Source organism: Oryza glaberrima, chromosome 1 (assembly GCF_000147395.1).
Source record: "Oryza glaberrima chromosome 1, OglaRS2, whole genome shotgun sequence".
Lineage (NCBI taxonomy): Eukaryota > Viridiplantae > Streptophyta > Magnoliopsida > Poales > Poaceae > Oryza > Oryza glaberrima.
The window spans coordinates 4,725,875-4,750,643 of NC_068326.1; the positions used below are offsets into that span (position 1 = coordinate 4,725,875).

The 24,769-nt window shown below is 39.4% G+C and overlaps 2 protein-coding genes across 2 annotated transcripts; both read right to left on the reverse strand.

Moving 5' to 3' along the window:
• Positions 1–2,524: 2,524 nt before the first annotated feature.
• LOC127779872 (casein kinase 1-like protein HD16) lies at positions 2,525–9,310 on the reverse strand. The gene is made up of 16 exons (XM_052306797.1): positions 8,958–9,310; positions 7,662–7,796; positions 7,504–7,577; positions 7,327–7,396; positions 7,151–7,206; positions 6,994–7,065; positions 6,812–6,906; positions 6,648–6,714; positions 6,430–6,559; positions 6,134–6,352; positions 5,447–5,586; positions 5,203–5,377; positions 4,521–4,611; positions 3,455–3,612; positions 3,144–3,332; positions 2,525–3,072 (listed from the first exon to the last, which is right to left on the reverse strand). Exons 1-16 carry the CDS (start codon positions 9,135–9,137, stop codon positions 3,013–3,015), a joined length of 1,911 nt encoding a protein of 636 aa, XP_052162757.1. The 5' UTR covers positions 9,138–9,310; the 3' UTR covers positions 2,525–3,012.
• A 9,520-nt stretch (positions 9,311–18,830) lies between these two features.
• On the reverse strand, positions 18,831–20,074 carry LOC127758243 (uncharacterized). Its single transcript, XM_052283872.1, has one exon. It carries the CDS (start codon positions 19,879–19,881, stop codon positions 19,168–19,170), a length of 714 nt encoding a protein of 237 aa, XP_052139832.1. The 5' UTR covers positions 19,882–20,074; the 3' UTR covers positions 18,831–19,167.
• Positions 20,075–24,769: the final 4,695 nt, after the last annotated feature.

The window sequence follows — 24,769 nt, forward strand, 5'->3', positions numbered from 1 at the left end:
TACAGATTAAAAATATGTATTTGAATTTTTAAAAACTATACAAATTTCTTTAAGAAAATGTACATTTTAGCACTTTAAAAACCGCGCTCGTAGTAAAAAAGAAGTTGTAAAAGCTAACAAAACTACGGAACTAATAGTCTAGCAGTACTAGTTATTTATAACCAATCTAATAAGTCACCTATATATAATAGTTATTTTTTTTCAAAATACAGGATGCAGAAAAGCATAAACAAAAAAAAAAGGATATAATTACATGTGTAAAACAGTTGTTTCGAAAACATACGGAGGGAATAGCGACGGGATTCTTATCAAGGTTGACACCAATAATATTGACGCGGTGACCTTATACCTCAGCGTCAATGAGATTCGCTTTGAGCCTACGATCTATTTCTGCAATTAGTTTTTAGTGATTTTCACCTGGAGCCACCTTGTATTACCAATGTTCTGCTTTAAACCATCCTTTAACCAATGTTTTACTTTAGATCGGATACAAATCTTTGTGCCAATTTGGACCATCCTCAGCTCTTTTATCCATCTACACAATTATCATATGCCAAAGATTGGCTATTTTTTCAATTTTTTGGGTCTTTTTGAAAACTTATTTCACGAATAGACCCTTAAAACTTATTTCGAAAATAAACCCTTTTTTAGGGCCAACATCATTAGCGACGTGATCCCATATCCCATATGACCACCAATTACAATGGCATCATCCCACTAGCCTCTCCATATAAACTAAGTTACTTATGCAAAGGGTGCAACATCAATATCATTGATGTCGAGGACATATGTGAATTTTTTTTAAAAAAAATGACTTATTTGTAATAAAAGAATATTTATAAATAGGTCATTGGCCAGTGTCATTGACAACGTGGGCTTATTTGTAATTTTTTATTGGAAACATGTCGTTTTCTTATATTTTTTATTAGAAATATGCCATTTTCTTATCTGGACAGAGAGTCTATCTAAAATGCATTGTATTAGAAAATGTCTTATCCAATTTTAGATTCTTATATTTTGAGACGGAAGAAGTAATCCAGATACATGGTACTCCCTCCATCTCTTAATATAAGGCATGGTCAAATTTGACACGGTCTTCAAAACTAATGTTTGACTTATAATTTCTTATATACTACAAGGTTTGTTGTAACAAAATTATAACCATCTTAAAGTAAATTTAAATGTCAATACAATGATATTAATTTTAGCAAATAAAATTTAATTTTATATTATAATAATTGTTGGTCAAATGTTTTTAAAGTTGAATCTTGGAACGTGCGCACACCTTATATTACGGGATAGATGGAGTAATAGGAAATGTCTCACCTGGTCCTAGATTCTTATATTTTGGGACGGTTCTTATATTTTGTAACGGAGGGAGTAATCCAGATACATTAAGGTTGAGTTCTTTCCCCAAGTTCCTAACTCATCTCAATCGTTTTCCACGCGCACGCTTTTCAAACTACTAAACGGTCCGTGTTTTGCAAAAAGTTTCTATATGAAAGTTGTTTTAAAAAAATCATATTAATATTTTTTTAAAATTTTTTATAACTAACACTTAATTAATCATGCTTTATTCTATCGCTCTGTTTTGCGTGCGGATGGGAGGGGGTTCTCAACCCCTCCAAAAGTACATAGTCTAAACATCTAGATTCTTATATTTTGAAACAAAAGGAGTAACATTTTAAGTAATTCTGTACGGATAAGCCAGAAAAACATATAAACCGTAGGGCTGTGTTTAGTTCCTGAAATTAGGGAGAAGTTTGAGGAAAGTTGGTAGTTTAGAAAAAAAAGTTGAAAATTTATATGTGTAGGAAAATTTTAGATATAATGTGATATGATGGAAAGTTGGACTTGGTTAGTTCCAAATATAGGACTTGGTTAGTTCCAAATTTTTTCTTCAAACTTCCAACTTTTTCATCACATCGAAACTTTCCTACATGTGAACTTCCAACTTTTCCGTCACATCGTTGCAATTTCAACCAAACTTCCAATTTTTGCATGAACTAAACACACCCATACTCCCAAGTACTCCTACTCCACTCCTCTATTTGCTCTAGGGGTGTGTTTAGTTCACGCTAAAATTAGAAGTTTGGTTGAAATTGGAACAATGTAATAAAAAAATTGGAAATTTATGTGTAGAAAAATTTTGATGTGATGAAAAATTTAAAAGTTTAAAGACTAAACAAGACAAAGAGAACATGGGTCTTCGATGTTTCGGTCCACCGACGGTCCGACATTACGCGCACCCGGGTCGTACCATATCACACTAGACCAAATCGCTGCCAGTATTGCCAAAGGAGATAGAAGTACTCCTAATGTTCAAGGAAAACCTGGATTCCTGGAGCATTTGCTACTGCGGCAATTAATAAACCATTGATCTGAATGTTATAAGCCATACAGCCGCAGTGACAGAAATTTGTTAACCACGTTTAGATCAGATAAGTAGTAGTACTCCACTACTTACCAGTTACCACTAAGCAAGCTACAGCGATGAAGTGTCATAGCAGTCCACAAGAATAAATAGTCGGAAATCAGATTATCATTAGATAAGAGAGCAAAATCAACAGTCATGCCTACCGCATATTTGGGTGCGGTAATCAGCTCACCTCCTCAAGCTTACTACTACTACTCAATAAGGTCCATCTCTTTTTTTTTTTCTCTCCAAAATTTAGCAAAGTCTAAAACCTAATCTCACGGTACAGAATCACTAAGTTTGTCTATACATGTGAGCAATGCAGTTTTGTTTTTTCTTTTCTTTTACATATTGAATAATTTATGCACAATAAATCAGTAATGGAAATGGTTCTGCACTCATTATACAAAAACAAAATTAGTCTTTCATCATATTAACGTTAGCTTTGGTTAGTTAGGATAGTTAGTTTATATTTTTGAAGGCTACGAGTAAGTTAAAGTTTGCACTTCAAAATCCCCCCATTATCTTGTCACAAAACCGGTTGTTCATATTATTAGATCTTAATCTTACAAAGGACCAGCTCGGGAAAATGCACTTCACGACACTGATCTTCCATAGCATATGGAGCCTAAATAAAGATTTTTTGCCCATTTTTCCTGCAAATAGATTTATCAGATTTATTTGTTATATGCAGTTCAAACAAGGCACAAGAAGAAGGTATAGTCACCTTTACATGCTGGCCAGGAAAAGCAGATGTTCTCAGTGTCTCCTGTGTTTCATCGTTAGGCTTTCTTCTAGGTATGCTCAAGATCAAAGCCACCTGGTCACATGTGGCTGCTGTTGCAGTTATGCGATAACCACTATCCCAGCGTTGATGGATTCCTTCACTCGGATATAAGAAATCAAGTTCTACTACCTACAAAAGAGATATGCGAGATAATAAAATCTCAAGACTTTTACATATTCAATTGATAGTCAGTGTAGCTTGCTGCTAAAATGAATTCAATTTTACAAGGCTCTTGGACACTCCAAACGTACCTGATGTGTGAAACCAGCGTTCCGGGACATAACCACAGCCCATCGGCTTCCTGCTGTGGCCAAGGCAGTGACATAGAACCCCTCCTTCCACTTTTTGTTTATCCATTTGAAGGGAAATGAATCACTTACTTTGTAGGATTGCTGTGCATATGGCGTTCCTGAGAAGCATTCAAGTCAGTTCTTGGCTTCTTGCTCATAATAAATACCAACAGTAAACATTACAAGACACCCAAGTGTTTGCGCTGTGAATGGCTTCTCACTACACATATTAACGGTGGTACTTTCTGAATACTTTGATGCATCAACATTTAACAAATTTCACCTCAACAGTAAACATTACAGGATACCCAAGTGTTTGCGCTGTGAATGGCTTCTCACTACACATATTAACGGTGGTACTTTCTGAATACTTTGATGCATCAACATTTAACAAATTTCACCTCATCCAGTATTATCTTGGTCAAGGTAACAATATTAAGTGGTATGTTTATCCAAATGTTGTCTAGCAGTTTATAGTGATTTCATCATAGCTAGGGGCAAAAGATTGACAGCCTCATCGGTTACCCATATTTCCTAATAAGCCAAAATGATTTATTAGGAAATAAAAATTAATTTATAGGTAAAAAATTGTATATGTGTTCTTAGCAACTTAAAAGCCAATATTAAAAAAACTATGTTCAAAATATCTTAAAATTAACTTCATAATTAAGTTTGAAAATTCAAATTTTGGCTTTTGCTTTGGCTTATTAGGCCAACCAATGAAACCTTGATTTTATATATTAAAACCATGTCATGTACTAATGTTATCAACTATATGCTGCTTAGCATAGTGTTGATTTACCCCAAAGAGAACATTTGTTTGCGAATTTGTCTTTATTAAAATCAAATATTTATCATGGTTTTGATTAATATCCTGTTCTTTTAGTATTCGATTGCGTGTTTCAGTACACATTTGATGAGTTTACTGTAGTTCTTCTCTGAGATGAATCGTTGCGCTTGTTACATAATGATCCTGGCACCGAACATGCAAATTCAGGACTAAAGGCATCAAAATGAAACTGTATACCTGTTGACATGATCACCACCGAGCTTCCATTATTTGAACCAGCCAAAGAAGTAATATAGTAATTTCTCTCCCACTGCTCCATTATCCATTCCTATCAAAGCGCACAGTTAAAGTTGTGATTATACATTTATCTCAGTGTTCTAAAAGTCAGCTCCAGGCGCCGGTTAGCCGCCGCGATTAGGCATTAGATGGTGCATTAAGAGGCTGAACTAACTTCGGTGGTGTTTCCTTGCTATTTTAGTGTTATATAGTCTTGTTTTTATGCAATATGCTTGCTAATTTCTTGGATTTGACTAGTTAGCCTAACCTAGGCGCCCCCCAGCCGCCGGACTAGTGCCTGGCACCTTGTTGTCCCAAAATATAGGCAATTCTAGAGTTCTTCAGGGGGTTAAGGAGAGGTTAAATTAAAACAGGGATGGTTGTGATTGGTTGAGATGAGGAAGTAGATGGAGAAATTAAATAAGAGATGGCGGTGATTGGTTGAGATGATGGAATGGGTGAAGTAGCAACATTTTGAGACAAATTTTGAATGCAAGAAGTTACTATATTTTGGGACGGAGGGAGTAGAAAACAATACCATGAGATGACAATTAGGATAGAGCTGAGTATGCTTGATTAGTAACCAACCACAGATAGGAAAAAAAATACATACTCAATAGTAGGATGACACGCAATTATTTACCTTGTGAAGAAAGTAATGGGAGAGTTCATGTACTTGGGCGGTAAAACCAGTGCCAGCATCCATAATTAAAGCCCACAGATTTGAACAGGATGAAACTGAACTTATAAACAAACCATCTTCATTTCCTTTTTGAATATGTGGTGCTAATCTATCATCTGCTACATTGTAGTGGTATCTGAAAAATAAATGTGGTCAGACAATAGAGTATTATTTTACTGCTACCAAGCAGATTACTGTGCCATACCTCTGTTTCATTGGCCGACGGGCATTGTACACACTAATCCACTGGGTCGCTGGCATTCCCATTCTAATCTTTTTCTTAGGTTGCTCCTCATCTTCAGCCGCTGTGAGGCGGCCTCTCTTCTGACCAACCTGATATACAAGCTGGCAGCAATCCAACAAAGCATTATGCAGGTAGCCCGCTATTACATAAAGAAATAAGGAATTATTTAATATGTCACTAGATTTTGCCAGTTAACTATTTTACCACCAAAATACATTTGATATTGAATATGTCACTGTCTCTAAAGACCAATCTGACCATGTGGTCTTAATGGCAGGACATTGACTATGTTTTAGTCTATGCAGGTCATACTCGTTATTTGGTGTTTCATATTACAGAAAGCCAGGACAGGAAGTTCAAAGGCAGGTTCACAATTGAGTTGTTTCATAGTGGGACATAGATTTCCTTCACTAAAACCTAAAAGCACAAGGTTGGCATTGAACTAATTGGAATTCTTGGGAAATAATATTAGTTATAACACTAGTGATGACTCTCAAGCCCAAGGATAGAATCAGGTAACTTTAATTATTTACTAGTGCTTTGAATTTTGATCCGAGAAATAGGGAATTGGAACTGAGATTCCTACACGATCATTTTTTCTGACAGATGATACAGATGCAGATTAAAATGGTTGAAGGAATAATGTACCTTCTGGGCACCATCGGTGTTTAATGGTCTTCCATCTGGATTTGGACCAACAATGCCATCAAAAAGAGCAATGCACTTTGCATAGTTTGGCTCTTCGTCGAACTTCAAGTTCACAACATACTCAACAAATTGACGAAATGGTGGTGGACCAATGCCACATAAAGATTCTGGAGAGGTTGCCATCTTTTTCTTGCAAACAAGAAAACCTTTATTCTCTCCCTAAGTTCATTCATGAATTACAAAACGAAATTAGTGCATGTAGCAACAAAAAAGTCATAAAATCAATCAAAATTAACCTGGAATCCTTGCCAAGGCAGGCGGCCACGGAGAAGGAAAATAAGTGTGTATGCAAGGGATTCAAGGTCATCTCTCCTGCATCCAGTTCTTCCCAAGTGGGCATGCACACTAGCATAACGAACAGTACCCCTGTTTACAGTAGCAGACAAACAGGAAGAGCGCATCAATAAAGTAATGTGCAAAATGATAGGCATCGTAATAAACTTTCTATTCAAACCTAAAGATATCAGGTCTCTGGTCATATTCAACATGCTTTCCTGTACCAGCATCTTTCCATTTAGTAGCTGCATTGGTACAAAACAAGTTCATAAGGAAGCAACATAAATAATTACATGACAACAAATTGACACAATATAAAGATAAAAGTTGATTAAGAATTACCTAGTCCAAGATCAACAAGAAAAAGTTTCTTCCCTTCAGGGGTATCTGGAGGACCAAGCAAAAAGTTCTCAGGTTTCACATCACCATGGACGTACCTGTCATAAACAAAATTTATTAGCTAAAACTTCAGAGACGCCATGTGAAACACTCTTACGGAACATCTGAAGAGCAGGTCGAGTTACCCTTTAGCATGCATCTTCTCTAGTATGGAGATGGCCTCTATACCTATACAAGCAACCATCTCAACAGACATCCTGTAAAAGAAGGCCACAAATTAAAAAATTGAAAAGGCTGCATTGAACTGTCAAGATTAATTAGGAAGAGTCAAAAGATGCCCACGAGTGGGAATTGTTATTCCAAACATCCCACAGGCTTGGTCCCAACATATCCATAACCTGCATGAAAAATGTGTATGGTTAGAAAAAACGTAGTTGATAATTCTTAAGAGAAAGAGAAACCAATCAAACCATAAACCGGAAAGCAAAAAAAAAAAAATCTAGTCCATGCTCCATTACCATGATGTAAAACCCACCCTGCTTTCCTTTGTAGTGTACCCGTGGGACACCATGATTTCCACTAAGAGTGCTGCAAGAGAAGGTTTATCATAAGTAATCAATGTAAACGTATCCAGATAATTTGATATTCACAAAGAAAAACTAACACAGTAGAGAGCCAGAAGAAGAAATACTCACTTGTAGACTTGCCATTCATAGGGAGCTCCATAGCTGCAACCTTTGCTGGTTCGATGTTCGAATTTTAGCGCAACCTGACAGAAATGAACATGAGTACTGACGCAAGTACGAATAGTCTCAGTTCCAACTACTTCAATCATTCAAGGAGATACACTGACCTCTAATGCATTTGCACCAGAATTTCTGTTACCATGAGTAGGAGAGGAAATACGCCGGCCAACGTATACTTGTCCAAATCCTCCCTTTCCAAGCTTCCTCTCAAGCTTATACGTTGGTGAATTTCCGATTTGTACCTGGTCCAAGCACACAACCGCCCAAAATAAATATATGGTTATGATAACATGATATAAAATCCTATAAACATGTGTAAAAGGAGACAGGTCAGCTATTCCATGCGTAATAAAATGATACAAAATTTCATCATCAGAACAGCCATTGCAACATTTCTGATCTTTTGTGAGCTAAACAGGTTTCAAGCAGTCAACTCTGAGTGCAGGTGACATGACGATCCTGTATAATGACTAATCCTGCTTTGATCTAATGGAAAGCTACCATTATCCTAAAGAATGCCTATACAGTAGCATCTACAATATGGCTCAACATAGTGCGCAATAAAATTAAGGCACTTTAGATTCTCCCGTTCCTAGGCAGATCTTTTATCTGCATGATGGTAGCTAATCCTAACAGACCGATGCTCAATCAAATCTCCGCTTGGACTTTAACACAAACACTCAGCATGTGAACTCAACAAATGTTAGGAATAAAACAGGAACAGAGAATACATGAAACAGTAACAACACTCAGCTAACCAATTGAATTTCGTATACATGGCAGAAATGAACATAATTAAGCAACCGACAAGATCTACGTTCAGTAAAAACACGCACCAAACACCAGAAATGGTATATTCATGGCACACTAATTATAAGTGCCATCAAATGCTAGAGATTAACTAGATGGAGTCTAGAACTCAAGATGTTAGCTATCTCATCAGTTTTCTGCTTGAAATGCACAATAAGCTTCTGGTCAACATCACCCGTACTGATGCTATCCTAGATTTACACAATAAGCATTCTTCATTCACATTTAGTCAAAAGTTCTAATTTAGTTCCACACAATTCTCTACAAAATCAGTTCTGTGCAGCTGCTATTTGTAATCAATACATCTGCTATCCTCCCCTTCTCTTGTCACCAGTTGGATCAGAGTTAATTGAAAGTAAGCTAAGAATCCAGAACAACTAGTAGTTATTTTGCCACAAGCGTAAAACTCCACCATCCCATCCCGCGTGTACAGTTTGCATAGATCAATCAGTTCATCTACACCAGCGGCAGCGTCTATTCAATCAATAGAACCCTAAACCAAAAAAACAAAACGCCCCCTAAAAAAAAAATCGACAGCCATATCTAGGTCACGCAGTGGGGGAGCCAAGGGGGGATAGATAATCCGCGATTACCGTCTCCGGGAGCGGCGCGGGGCTCCCGTCATCGCCGGCGCCCCCCTTGTCGGACCCTTCCATCCCCTTCCGCTCCTCCTCCCGCTGCTTCCCCTCCGGCTGCCTCGCGTCCGCTGGGCCCGTCGGCGGCGGCGGCGGCTGCTGCTGCTTCCGCTTTCCACGGCCTCGGCGCGCTGGCATGCTTCAGCGGCGCACGCCCATCGGCTCGCCGGGGGAGCGAGGCGATCGGCCGCGCTGGGGCTAGGGCTTGGCCTCCGCGCCGGCGGCGACGGGTGGGGGGTGAGCCGGCGGCGGTGACGACGACGAGACGGGAGGAGGGGGAGATTGCGAGGTAGGGCGCGTGGGGAAAAAAATCCTGGTACCACAGCTGTGTTGTGTAGTAAGTGGGGATTACGCCGCCGACTCGAGCTTACGTACTGTGTAGAATACGCCTTCTCTCGAACACATGCGGATCATACCACACTGGCGTGTAGTTGTAAGTATGATGGCTTCAGAAGTTCAGATTCGTCCTATCAAAAAAAGGAAAAAAAATAAAAAGAAGTTCAGATTCGTTTCAAGAAAGATCATATACTACTCGTCATGTTTGGTTAGCTTGTATCCATGTGGGGATTTTGTTTTTTACATCTCTTGCCACTAAAGATTATACTCATATTCCTTCGAGAAAGATTATATTCCTACTTGAGTTCTTTTTTCGAAGGACCAAAAATCTTTTGTGACTCATCATTTTAATCTCTAGTATACTGCATCATTGGTTTCATATTATAACCCTTGGCCCTATTCCTTTCTCCAACAAAAGTCGGATAAAATTTTAAATACTCGTGTCACATTTTTCAAACCGCTAAATGATACGTTTCATGCGAAAACTTTATACACGAAATTTGCTTTAAAATATCATATTAATCTATTTTTCAAGTTTGTAATAATTAAAACTCAATTAACTATACATTAATATCACCTTATTTTACGAAAAAAACTTAATCTTCATCTTCATGAGAAAATAACACCACCCTAGTACTTTGATTATTTTCCTATTGAAACCCTTTTATGTTCTAATATTTTTTAAAAAAACAATTTAACAACATCTATAATACCAAATTAATTTCATTATATGTAACATTAAATGTATTTTGATAGGATGTTTGTTTTGTATTGAAAACAATTCGATCAAAGTTATAAAAGTTTAACTAACAAGAAAGTTAAAGCGATTTATAATATAAACCGAAGGAGTATGTACTACAGTGGCGAATTGGATCGACTTCAATAACCAAGGTATCATCTACATTTGGGAGAAAACAAAATTTAGTTTACTCGCATGCTCAATTGTTGTGAAATATCGCGAAAAGAAAAAATCTTTATGAACTAACGTTCAAAGTTATAAGACTGTCCGGGTAACCAACAAAAACAGTTTGGGGAACCTGACTGCCCATGCTCCTCCCCTTCGTCCAAATACCGGCTCACTCTTTGAAGGATCTTTGGTTTTTGGTTTTACAGTACAGTACAGTTTTACCATAAGTAATGCAAATGCTACTAAGATAGTTAGCTGTAGCTACCTGTGGAACTCCAAGGTAGTTCAGGTGAGGGAAATATCCAATAAAAATCATCAAATAAGTGAGAACTCATGAAAATCATATTTAAAAGTCTTATAAATTTATGAAAAAAAAATTAAAGATAAATATACCAAATCTTAAGTCCAAACTCAACTTTATTTGAGAAAAACAAAAAAAAATTTCAGGTGAATAGTGTTATATTACTATTCGAGTAAAATGCGTTGCAGGTACCACAACTTGCAAGGTGGGTACAATTTAGTCACCTATCTTGTAATTTGCTCAAATAAATCACTCAACTTGTTTGGAGGTGCAAATATAATAAAAAACGTGTCACGCGCATTATTTTTGCCAAGGTGGACGATACGATGGCAGACGTGATGATGAGTTGGCGAAAGTAATACAATTTTGTAGAAAAACCCTTCTACTATATTACTCTTTGCTAATTTAATTGGTCTATTTAGATATGTTATGCCCGTGTGCTAAGCCATGATCGTAGGTTTTTTTGTTGGCGTGCGCACGGGATAGGACAGCGCCAGATCTAGCGAGTCGCGGTGATAGCCTGCGTGGCTGCGTATGAATCCATCGTCGGCGAAATCATCAACGCTGGCCACGAGCGCTCCTATTTAATCCATGAGTATGATGTCAAATTACCACATTGAAGAGTGCATATAAAATTTGGTTTTAGCACAAGGAACAAACCGCTTTATTTCCCAATATAAAGACAAATATATATCCTTGTACATAAGGCAAGATTCAGTACTGGCAGCAAATCACGTATTGAAGATTTGGAGTATCAAACAAACATACGTACTCAAACGAAAAATTGAAACAATATAAGGGCTAATTTGCATCTTTGTTCCTTGCATACAAGGTGAACCTATCATGCTGACGTGGCGTCCACCTTGGCATAAATAATACGCGTTGCACCTTTACAGCTAGATTTGCACCTCCAAACAAGTTAAGTGACTTATTTGAGCAAATTACAAGATGGGTGACTAAATTACACATACCTTACAAGTTGTGGTACCTGCAACGTATTTTACTCTTACTATTCACTTAAAAGTTATCTTTTTTCTCTCTATAATAGAGTTGAGTCTGAACTTAAAATTTGGTGAGAATGTATTTCATACTTGCATCTATCTACATTATTTTTCTCATGAATTTATACACTTTTTAGGTCTGGTTTTCATGGGTTTTCACTTATCTAGTAGTCTTCATTGGATATGTCGCCGTTCTGATTAGCTCACATCAACATCTCCTTTCTGCAAAGCTAAGAAAAAAAAGGGACCTATCAAGTCTTGATTATAACTTTGTACAGCAACCTGTGGCGGTGCGTACGATGATCACATCATCGCGATTCACTTATCTTTTTCCGTATAGCCATATTCCTTGGATGTTGTCACGATAGCACGAGTGACAAAACAAACTCGGCAAAAAAAAAAAGTTCCCATTTTAGTTCACCATCGATTTCGACCGTGGATTTTCTTCGTGGGTCATGACACACATCATAAAAAAAGAAAAAAAAAGAAAAAGAAGAGGTCGTATGCGTAATGCGTTCACTAATCACTCGTCGAAATCAATGGCTAGTGGTAACAGCCTAACAGATAGTGCTGGCCGCTATCTGAAAAGATTATAGAAGAAAAGCTTTAGCTTAATGCTAAGCGTGTGACTGGCCGGACCGGAGGAATGACAGGTTTTTGGGCTGGTTGGGCTCAAAGTTTAGAAGAAAAGGGTCGCGTCATGGGCCAAGTCAGCAGCCCGGCCCACCTGCAGCCGAAGCAAAAGCAAAGCCAGCTGCCGAGCTGCGTCGTAAAGGCGAAAGCGAGGCACCAGCTAACCCCTCTCTGCCTTTTGGTTTTGTGTTTTTTTCACCTTTTGCATGCGTATTTGCCTGCCTTTTTCCACATGCTTTGGAGCTTGGAAGGCGCGCGCCTTCGCGCTAGTGGCAACGTAAAAACTATTGCAACGGAGACGCTCCCACATTGGCCTCGTGCCAGGTTAGCCGGACGGTCGTAGAACCACCACATCCACAGGCCTGTCAACGAGTTTTCTCTTTCTTTTAAAAAAAATCATAATGTCTGCATACTCACTTGAAAAAATCACGACCGCCGACGTTCGACAGATACATCACCTACTACTTAAAAAAACAATTATCTATAATGTTTCATACATAAATCTGGATGAATTGGCTTGACGATAAGAAACCTAGGGTTAAGCTACGCTCACTTTGTATGTCAACGATTTTTCTAACGCAAAATAGAGGGAGAAAATCACCAGAAAATAAAGTGTCGCCGGATTTGCTCGATTTCCTCGTGCTCTTGCCTCTCCTTCCTGCGCCCTTGGCGTGTCAAAGCAGCCGGTCACTCAGGACGATGGGCGCACGCGCACGGTGTGCCAACTGCCAAAGCCAAAGCAGCAGCAAAAGCATTATCAAAAGCGCACGAGCCCGCGCCAAATAGGCGCCCTGCATGAGCAAACGTGCATATGGTTGATTTCTACGTGAATTGAGTGAATATTAGTGGAGAACGTTTGATTTGATTAACAAGCGAGGATGGGTTTTAATTGCGATGGTGTTATGATAAAGTTGTAGGTGTATGACTCTACTCAGATCAAATATTGTTCTTTATAAATTTTGGCCGTATAGTACTCTGAGTGTATCCATAAATAATGAGAAGAACTTATATTCTTTTTTCTCCTTCAGCCCGTATGCAGAGTGCCAGGGCTATCCATGGCCATGTGCCACCTGATCAACCGCACAACTTTCCCCTCCCCAAAAAAAAAAAAGAAAATAGAGGCCCCAACATTCTTATATTTCAATACAAGCCACTAATTTCCAATATATTATTATCCTATTAATTTTATTTGTTTAAAAGTTCCTTTCATGTTGATGTACTGATTTGCCTAGAACATATTTATATTTTCTGGGTCCAATAGATGTTCGATAATAATCATGGCATCTAATTTATAGCGACTACATGAACAAGCGTTCTAGTACTAAATATTCCATTTTTCGCTTGGTAAAGAAAATCAAATAACTACATTAAAAAGCACTTAATTTTCTTACTTAAGGAAGGCGTTGCCACCATTTACGTAATATTTTTTCATGGACAAATTACTATCCTTTTTATTGATATTTTTAAACATAAAGTCTTGTTTTATGTTTCATATTAGGGTCTGAAATTGCTAGGTACGGTCCCGCCCTTATTATCTTCTTCCTCTTCCTCCCCTTTCCTCTCTTTCCTTCTCTATATGGGGATCAACGGGCAAAGAGCTTGATCTGCCCGTGTGTACAAGTACCATGGCAGAGATATTTGTCACGATATCTTCCATCTGTTCACCCATGAGATTGTAGGGTCCACCTGTCAATCAATATACGGGAATAAAGCTACTCCCTCCATTACATAAAAAAAACCAACCCAATACTAAATAGGATTTTTTCTTTTTAAGAATTTGCTATCCTATTGTTGACAGTTTTCAGAGGTGAAAATTTTCGAATTTTAAACCATCCAATATGCTTTGAGATTTGTGCTGTGGAGGAAAATGGAAAAAAAAATCAGATGCTCACGGCAAGGATCAAACCCGGGGCCTGCAGCTTGCATGCTCGTTCAACTAACCAGTTGCTCCATCGATATTTTCAGAAATCACTTATATTGTAGTTACATAGTAGTAGTTAGTACAATATAACTACATAGTTACAATTGAAAGTTTTTCATTTTAAAAACTATCGAATGTTGTATAGTTACTCCTATTTTTTAATATAAATGAATTTGGATAGGCTATAAAACATCGTATTTAATACTAGATTGGTTTTTGGTGGTACTAAGAAAGTAGGGGACAGCGAGTGGGGATGTGGAGTACGTACGACACGGTACGTGCAGGCGTGCAGCAAGACAAGGCGAGGAGACACACTCACACTCACAGACACACACGCGGGAAAAGCGAAGCGAAGTCTGTCTGCTGGGGCAAATATAGAAGGATTAGCGCGAGCTGCCCGGCCGAATACTAATCGGAGGGAGTATGAGAGCAGGTACAATAAGATTCAACAGGCTACAAAATATTTTTAGATCATCCAAATCCTACCTGGAAGGAAGAGAAGGAAGCCGGCGACTATTCTAGCGCTAGCGATAGCACACATACATATGTAGGTACAGTTCCTGGTGCCAATAGAAAATACATTTGTGGGCCCAACCATCACTTCGTCCGATCCCATGTGCGTTTTCCTCTTCCTCTCCGTTGCATGCCGGACAAGATCTTCGCCGCGCCGCCGCACGCCATCGCTCGCCAATCTTCAGCTCCGTTAATGTTTCTCCAATCCCGCTTGCCTGCATCTTGCGAGGCTACTCGCCCATGGTCCATGGCTGAAAAACTCGACCCGATATGTGCCAAATCGCTCGCTTGCCGCTCTAGATTCATCTGGCCAACCGCGGCATTTGGATCGATCCACAGTCCCGGTGAATGCTTAAGGAGCAATCGGTTTTGATCTCAGCTCGTTCGTTGCCGCCGCCCGCCGCTTGCTCGTCTTTCATCTGGTTTGGGTTTTGATTTGCCGATTCCTATCTGCTGTTGTGTTCGTTTCTGAACACATGAACGAACCGTGGCTTTCTTTCTCTAGGCTCATGTGCATATCACGCACAAATGGTAATGTGCACTTTTGATCATACACTTTAGTATATGCATGCACAGTTAATAATTTGATTGATGAGATATAGCCTGTTCAATAATTTCTCTATTGTATTAGTTGGCTATAATATCAACTCTAAAATGACATGGAGATAAGTATAGCCGACTGTACTACTGACCTTGCTCTGAGGGCAAAAATGGAAGGCAGCCACACCCACGTTTGCTTAGCGTGCGAGGTAACGTGCAATTGCGGCCGCGCGTGCACCACGCCCTCCCCTAGTCCCCTCCTCCTCTGCTTTTGCTTCCGACCAATCAGCCCAAGCGCTAGTGTTACGGAAGACACTGACCACCACGGCCCCCACCTATATGGTTGGAGCAGATACAATAGCAGACTATTAACCAACTATAAGTATATTTTAATGAGATAAAAGATAAGAGAAGAATAGCGGGCTACAGATCTGTAGTCAGCTGCAGCACGAACTCCAAGACGTAATATATGTATGACAGGTGTGACCATATATATTAATAGTATAGTAAGCAACTATTGTATGAATTGGCTACTAGATTGGCTATAGATGAATTAGAGCTAGTAATGAGCTATACTATTAAACTTGCTCTTACTTTCTCTACTCCACCTAGGAGAAGAGCCATTACTAGCTCCAAATAATCTATAACTAATCTAATAGCCCATTCATACAATAGTTAACTATAAAAATATACTACACCATTAATACCCGGTCCCACCTCTCATACACACATAACGTTTTGGACTCTGTGTTGCAGCTGGCTACTCTGTTGCCCGTTTTCTTCTCTCTCTTCTCTTTTTTTCTCGATATATATGGTTATAGCTGGTTTATAGGCTGATATTGTACCTGCTCTTAATATATACTCCATCCATTTCATCATTTCATAGGGGGCATTTTATAGAGCCATTAACATATTATAAGTCGTTTGATTTTTTCCTAACCAAATATTTTAAAATTTAAATAAATTTATAAAAAATATATTATGTATTTTCAACGCAGAACAAACATATTATACAATGTTAGATTTACTAAAATCAATTTAATATTTTAAATGTTGTTAAATTTTTCTATAAACTTTATCGAACATAACAAAGTTTGAATAACGACGTGTAGTATAAAACGAAGGGAGTAATTAATTAAATATTAACTACTATAAATTTTAAAAGATAAATCTATTTGATTTTTAAAACAGCTTTTACATATAATTTTTTTTTCATAAAAACATGTCATTTAGTAATTTAAAAACGTGCTAACAGAAAACGTAATATACTTACTCGGTTCCTTTGATCGAGTTAAAACCGAATATCACCAATGTGCAGACTTTGACTATTTTTATTTTCAAAAAGTACACTGCATGCTCAATATAACTATATTACTTATGTTTCATTGTAATATAAAAGATTTTTGCTGGTGGACTGTGAAGGGAACGGGGAGAGTTAGCTAGTCTGATAGTTTAATTAGCTTCTGTTCATTTTTTCTTTAGGAAAAGTGTTTTCATTCCCCAAGTGTTCGCTAGCTAGCTCTCAATATAATATATTTAGGAGTACAATCGTATATATACGTAATACATAAATATGGTTCGCTAGCTGCGCTGCGCAGCCCAATTCGGATAGAATTTAAGCACCGAATACAGTTACGTAACGAAACTATCGCAAAGTATGAATTCGAAGGATAGTTAACAGATGGATCGTCACGCAGACAATGGGACATGACGTGTCGGCAACTAGAGCGAGTTAGTTACACATGTCACTTAAAAACCAATTATCCGGCTTACGCACTGTACCCGTCAACCTAAATTAATTTACGTGTCAGGTATGCTGTCGCATAGCTGCATACTACTGGTTCCCTAAATAAAAGAGAGAGACGGCGTTCAAAAAAAAAAAGAGTGAGAGAGTGAAATTAAAGAGAGAGTATCGTGTCGTTGCATATGCGTACGTGAAAATACCTAACACGGGTCCATGCATGCATATGCATGAAACTCGATCGATCGACAGATAACATACGCAATCTCAAATCTCATATACTCCCTCTATTAGATGCAGTTGATTTTTTTAAATATATTTGATCATTCGCCTTATTATAAAATTTAAGTAATTATTAATTATTTTTTTTATCTCATTGTTAAATATACTTATGTATACATATAGTTTTATATATTTTACAAAAAGGTTTTGAATAAGCTAGATGAATGGTCAAATATATGCTAAAAAGTCAACGGTGTTAAATATTTAGAAACAGATGGAGTATATACATATGGAATATGTATTCCTACGGGTGTGGATATTATCTCCACACTTCTTTAAAAAAGGATTTATGTCGATTGGTTGCTAACCCCACATAGTTGTTGGATTTGGTGACCGGTATCTAGTAGGCGACACTTAGTTCTCTCGAGGGTGTCAGTAACTCAGGCCCTGTTTAGTTCACACCAAACTTCCCCCAAACTTTTAACTTTTCATCACATCACATCACATCTAAAACTTTCCTACACACATAAACTCCCAACTTTTTTTTTCCTAAACTACCAATTTTTTTCAAACTTCTCCCCAGTTTCAGGAACTAAACACAACCTCAGTTTGAGAATTGACACTCCTAGGAATTTTTTTAAAAAAGAACGATTCGATGCTAGGCTCAATCCACATACTGGATAATGTCAACTATCAACAAGAAGGAGATTAGCATAAGCTTGGCACAATCACTTTCAATATTGAAATTAACCAACACACAGAGCAAGTGTGTGTGCCCAAAATGTTCAACGCTAATGCAACGAAAATGAATTAAGCCGCGGTGCTAGCTGCATGCATGTAAATATGTAATTGAGATTGATTCGAATCGAAGAGCAGTTAGTAGTGATGAACTGATGATAATAACTACTGATGCACATGATTGACCTGAAAAACAAAACTCTAAATTTTTTCCCCTGTTTCTGTCTCCTTTGTGGGGTTTGAAATGGAACCATAGAAAGTGCGAGTCGTATGTATGCACGTACTACCTGCAGACACGATAGATGATTCCATATCAAAATCAACATAAACGCATATACACCGTACGTATGCTTGAGGATTAGTATCTAACAAGGTAGTTATACCTTTGTCCTATAATAATTATATTTTAAAATTTAAATTTATCTTAAAATAGTTATCACAATAGAGTATCAATTGTTCCATCAATAACTTATCATTTATTTTTTTAATTCTACCCTTAACCACCCTCTCGCTCTTGCCAATACATTATATCTAGTAAGGGACACCATAGTTTTCTTTCCTCAATTCTTTATATATGCTACATAGAATTATAATTATTTTAGGACATATAAAGTATATATTTATCTGTAGGTATTTCAGGACGAAGTTAAACCGATATCATTAGTGCCTTTATGTTTAGTCAGTAGTAATCTTGTATACAAAGATGTAATTCGGAGTCCCCCTCATCTAGATCACTCATGCTATTCATCGTATTTAGACTTTTTTTTTATAAATAAAAGGAATGCATTTTTAAATGAAAAAGTACGAAACCGATAAGTTAACACCGAGCCATTTTTTCTAAGTTAAAAATTAATTTATAACGAGCCTTCTTCCGATTAGTTTGTGTGAATAGTACAACAACAAAAACCTCTAAAAAAAAGGACAACAACAAAAAAAAAACTTGAAATAATTAACACAAACTAATTTAAGCATGCAAAGGCCACCAGTTTAATTAAAGTGCAAAAATTATCATTTCGTCTCATATGCATGATATGGCAGATACAAGTTGTGCGGGCAATGCAACGGCAAGTCCACTTTTTTTTATCTCGTCTCCTCGTGAACTCTACATATATAGAGATTTATCACAAGCGAGGAAATTAATTAACCGAGGAAAAATTACACGCAGCCATGCAGGTAGAAAAACTCGAAACCCACATGTCAGTGAAACAATTTTGACGCCACATAGTCCCTTATATATATATATAAGCTTCTCGTGCTTTAGTATTCGCGCTCGCTCGCCCATGCCGCGGCGGCGATGGCGGCGGCGGTCGGCGGGCTAGCCACGGTAGTCCGGCGTTGGCGCGGCGGACGCCTGCTGCTGGAGGAGCTGGCGGCGGAACCACTCGATGAAGTCGGTGGCCTTGTCGTCGACGCGGCCGTCGACGGCGCCCTCCGGCGGCTCGACGGGGAACGGCGAGTCGGTGACGCGGAGCTGCCGCGTCCCGGCGGGGCTGCGGCCGAGGCTGAGCGCCAGCAACGGGGACGGCGTGGCGCCGGGCATCGACGACAGCGGCGTCTCCCCGCCGGCGCCAGCAGCAGCCGCGGCGTCGGCGTTGAGCATCTCGAAGACGCGGGCCACGGCGGAGGCGTCGAGCCCGCCGTAGTTGCTGGCGCCGCCGCCGGCGTGGCGTGAGCCGCCGCGGCCGCGGAACCTGAAGGGGAAGACCCCCGGCGCGTAGGACGGCGTGGTGGTGCAGCTGAACTCCACGTCCCTGGGGTTGTGGTGGAAGAACGACGCCGACAGCGGCGACGACGACGAGTCACCACCCCGCGCCACCCCGGCGCCGCCTCCCATGACCGCCACGGCAGCCGCGCCGCCGTGCGGCTGGTGGGCGAGGAGGACGTCGCGGAGCGCCCTGCCGGCGAGCTTGCCCCGGCCGAGGAGCAGGTGGAGGTCCATCATGAGGCGCTTCCGGCACAGCCCGCGCCGCAGCATGTGGTACACCGCGCGCAGCACGTGCATCAGCCGCTTCCCGAACCCGGGCTCCATGCCGCCGCCGCCGCCGCCGGCCGGCTGCACGGCCCTCCTGTCCGCGGTGGCCTCCGTGGCGCCGATCCGAGCTGACAGCGACAGCCGCAATGCAGCAGTGAGCTGAGATCGAGAGCGGAATCGAGGTGGGTGGCAATGGCGGTTTCTCGCTTTGGATTTTGCAGCTTTGGAGAAGGGTGGTGTTGGATGGGTGGGTGGTGGATGGAACGAATGGGAAGAGGAGGTGGGGGCGGTATTTATAGAGGAGGAGGAGGAGGCCGGAGGTGGTGGTGGGGATGAGGTGAGCTGGCACGGGTGGGGCCCACGTGGTAGATGGGACTTAAGAACTAAGGAAAGGGGAAGGGAACGTTGCGAGTTGCGGGTGGTGGTGGTGGTGCAACGGTACGCGCGTGTCACGGTGCGTGGCTCGAGCCGCCATCGCGAGGATTGATCGATCGTGCCGCGAGCGAACACATTTTTGCCTGTTCGATCTCTCTTGGTAATCAACCTATCAACAGTTTTTCCTATTGAGCATGAAACATCAGAAGAAATTATCATACAATTAAGTATTAAAATCACGAAACGCAATCGAATCACACTTGAAACGTTTTACTCTAATGTATGAAAACATTATGTTTCAAGTACTGGATCATCAACATATCAGCATGCATCAAAGACAAAAAGTGTGAAACACCATCGAAATCCATGCTACAACATTTTGATACATTAGCTGAAACGTCGAAAGGTCACAAAATGTACCACTCTAGCTTCATCCTCCTTTCTAGTATCCCCTCCCACATCACCGATTCAGACCAGGTTAACCCCAATGCCAACCGGCTCCTAGCCATGCACATCGCCCTGCGCTGATTCGGACTTCCCCTCGTTCCTTCGCGGTTGGTACTTAAGGATCCAAAGCCCTCAAGCTTGGTGTGACTGGATTCAACAATTGCTTGGGGGAATGATGAGCAGGGTTAGAAATTCCGGAATGAAATTTCCAAACCCCCCATGCGATATTATTTTGTCTGCAATTATTTTTTTGAATTTGGTAAGATTTTGTTCAAATTTGAGTAATATTTATTCAAAAGTTCGAAAATTTCAGTATATCGGTGATCTCCAATAGAATCGGTCAAACCGAAAATTTAAACCCTAATGATGAGTAATAAGGAAGAACGGGAGTGTGGAGGCGAGCAAGGGCGCTTGTCTCAACAGTTGCTAGGATGGGGGTGAGTTTGGGTGCGGATTCCCGATGGTGGCAATAGTTAGGCACACACATTTACCATCGATAGGGAGGAATGATGGAGGGCGCCCGATTTTTATTTTTTTTATCGGTCAGATCATCTTCCAAGTTGTAAACCACAGCCGCTTTTCTTCTCTTTGTGTATGTTTCTTAGACGAATTCACATCAATTACTTATTCCATTGCATGGGGGTGCTAGTTAATTTAACTATAGTGCATACCTCCACCAATTATGAAAGTGAAGCTATAGTAACAATAATATACGAGCTGAAGGGAAAGCTTTACTCCTGATGCCAATTATTTACACGATAAAAATAAAAGTGAAAGTCAGAAGAGAGGATTATGTTGCTATAACACTAGCTCTACAAATAACTAATGGTCCGGTCGCCTTCCAGGAAGCTTCCAAGCAGAACACACAGTGCCATTAGCAAGTTGCAAATCTTGAAATATCGCGACATATACAAACGGGTGCTTGCAACGTCCACCTTGCACTACTGGATACATACGATTTTGCCATGCATATTTGGTGTGGTGTACTGTGGTGCCAAGCTAACTTTGGTCCCGTCGCTTCTCTCGCTAATTAAGCAAGCGAGGCGCCCCTGGAATTTGAGGTTTCTTAAGTCCCCTGTTTTTTCTTTTGTTTGAGTTCATAATCAGGGTTCACAATCCCAACAAAAATCAGCCTGAATTTCATGAAAACTGGAATTCCCGGAACGGTTCGATAAGAGAAACTACTCAGTTTTCTGATCATGTTTTAAAAGAAAAACTAAGTTTTACAGTTTATTCAAAGTTTATCTGAATTTCATTGGTTTTTACGGGTTTACTAATTGTTTTCAGGGTTGTTCAGATTGATGATATTTCAAACCATAGCAATTTTTGATAATGTTACTAAAGATGTGCATCTATTTTTTTCACCAAAATTTGTTAAATACATAAGAAATCCTGGCAAAACTTGGCAGTATTGCCAAATTGATAAAATTTTGGTATTGTCAAAATTTTGGTAAGATTTATTTTGGTTACAATCTAAACAACCCCTTCGTCAAAACCGGAGATACCGCTTGTGCGGTTATCGGTCCGGTAATGGGATTGTGAACCTATTCAGAAGTCGAGTCTCCTTTTGTATGCGGCTTTTCATATTTGATCCTGCAGGAAATGAAGTGGCACAGTACATACAAAAAACATGTAAATTTTCTCCAAAATTCATATGTTCCGAAGATCATTGGTACACCAACAATTGTTACACGTACTACTCAAAGTGGCCTGCTAGCTAGCTAGGCCTCTATATGCGTATAGTAGTAAGACTAAACAAAGTGCATGCCTCTTTTCACCAGGTGAATCCATCAAATAAATGTACTGCTTCATCCCGTGATGCTATAGCCCGGTGAACATTCCTTCACTGTATATGAATACCTAACAGCTTCCATTTACTAAAAAGTTGAAACCTAACACCTGAGTTAAAAGGAAGATGGAGATGTACTTGACAGTGCAGTGGTAAGAAGTGTGTGGTTTCAATCCAAGATTCTGTATGTAATCTCTAACATGCTCATAATTTTTTTAAAAAAAAATATTTGGAGGGACGCCCCTCTTTCCAAATATCCTTTTTTTAAGTTGAAAAGAAGATAGATATTTTAGCAGTCCTAATTGCGGCGGCTAGCAGCTGCAACTGTTAACAAGGCGAACCACAACTAAAACACACACAAGTACACAACATCAGGTCAATGCATGCAATGAAGAAAGCTGAAAGCTGCTAGGAGAAGAAAAAATAAACATCTGCTGCGAAGAAAAGAATATAAAGTTTGTGGCACTAATACTCAATTATATTATTATATATACCAAATCAAAGCACGCCCCCTGCAAGTGGTGATAAGAGAATGTCAGCAACTGATCAAACGCAATTAGAAAACCAAACTGATCAACAAGCGAGTAAAAAGTGGCTAAAGTTCGTTGCAGAGTATATCGTAACGTGCCTACTTTGCTTTGCATTAGCCAGCTCGAAAACAACATCTCCTAAAGCCACTTTATTACCGCTAAAACGCCGGTGCGAAATTACCACCGGGATGATACGGCAAATTAATTTTAGTTCCCACACATGGCACGCATGGCAGATCGAAATCAAATCAAATTTATAATCGACAAGACCATGTCTTGGTCAGGATTCAGGAAACAATATGCATCATACGGATGCGTAAAGTATAAATATACTATGTACACATGTGAGTTAATTAATCAATCAAAATGGAGTATCTGTGTTCTTTTGCACAGTTACAACTGTACAAGTTGATAAGATCAAGATAGTGGATTCGTACGTACAAAGGTATAAATATACGGACGATTGGATGCTTGCTGAACAGTTTTTTAGCAAAGCAAATTGAAAGGAAGAGCCAGAGAACGAAAGGGAAATGTGTCAAGGAAACGGAAGCAATTAGGTCTGAATTATTGGTGTGTGTTCATTTATGGACAGGTTGGAGAAAATGGAATTAATGACAAACAAATAAAGAAAGGTTTGCTGGTCGCAAGCAGGGTGGTATGAAAAAAAAACATTTTTTATTTAAACATGCTGGCACATATTTTTCTTTATATTGTTTTAGCGAAATTGATTCTAATTCTTCAAAGATCCTAAGAGCATCACCAACAGATTTGGCAATAATCCATCCCAAAATTATGTTTTTGGGTTTTCTAATCTAGATATAGTAGGAAGTAAAAAAACTAGAGAAAATCCAAAATTAATTTTCCAAAACTAAAAAGTGGGTCATTCTATTGAACTACCAACAAAAATCTCCCGTTTTCCTCTAACCACACATGGAAGAAGATCGCCCCTCATGAGGGAAGGAGAGAAGGGTCACGGGAATGCGAGATTGGGAACAAGAGAAGCAGCGTCACTCCCTCTCAAATGACGAGAGCGAATATTACAGGGATGATAACTTCAAAAATTTGGAAAAAGAGTAGGATATCTGTTGAAGTAGTTTTTAGATGAAAGTCCTAAAATTCCAGGATGGAGAATGGAGTAGGGGCACCATTGGTGATGCTCTAAATGAATGTCCCTCATGTACCTATTTTGTCGAATATAATGCAAATGGTGAAATTTCGTAAAAGAAATTTTTGTAGTGTATAGTGCTTTTTTTTTTCTAGAAAACGACAACACTGATCTAATATACATGTTCAGTTTGATACTTTGATTAAAAGTAACAAGTTGGTTGCAGAGATTAATCATAAACAGAGATTGTTCAACATTAGAGCAGACCTACTTAAAAAAAATAAACAAAACAACCTCTCAAAAGATGTAGCATACAGCTAGCTTGTTCTCATTTCCCAGTCAAATGAAAAGGAGAGACACTCCCGGTTTTTGGAAAAGTTCAAATAATATAAATTCCTTGGTGTTCAAGTGAGGAATTTATCTGCTTTTCTTTCTTCTTCCTCGGTTACTTGTATGGCGGCATAGCTTAGCTAGCTTTGGCTAAAGCTAGCACTCATGAGCCCGGAGCTCAAAGACGAAGGATTAGTACTACTCTGCTTTCTTTAATTTCCTTGGAGTTTATTGGATTCATATCTGAACTTACTTTCCTGGCTAAGGGAGCCCACTGTATGGAGTGGATGCTAAGGAATGCATGGTTTGTGAGTGCCTTTTAGTAACTTTGCTAATCATGGTCGGTTCTTGGTTAGTTTACAGCAAATG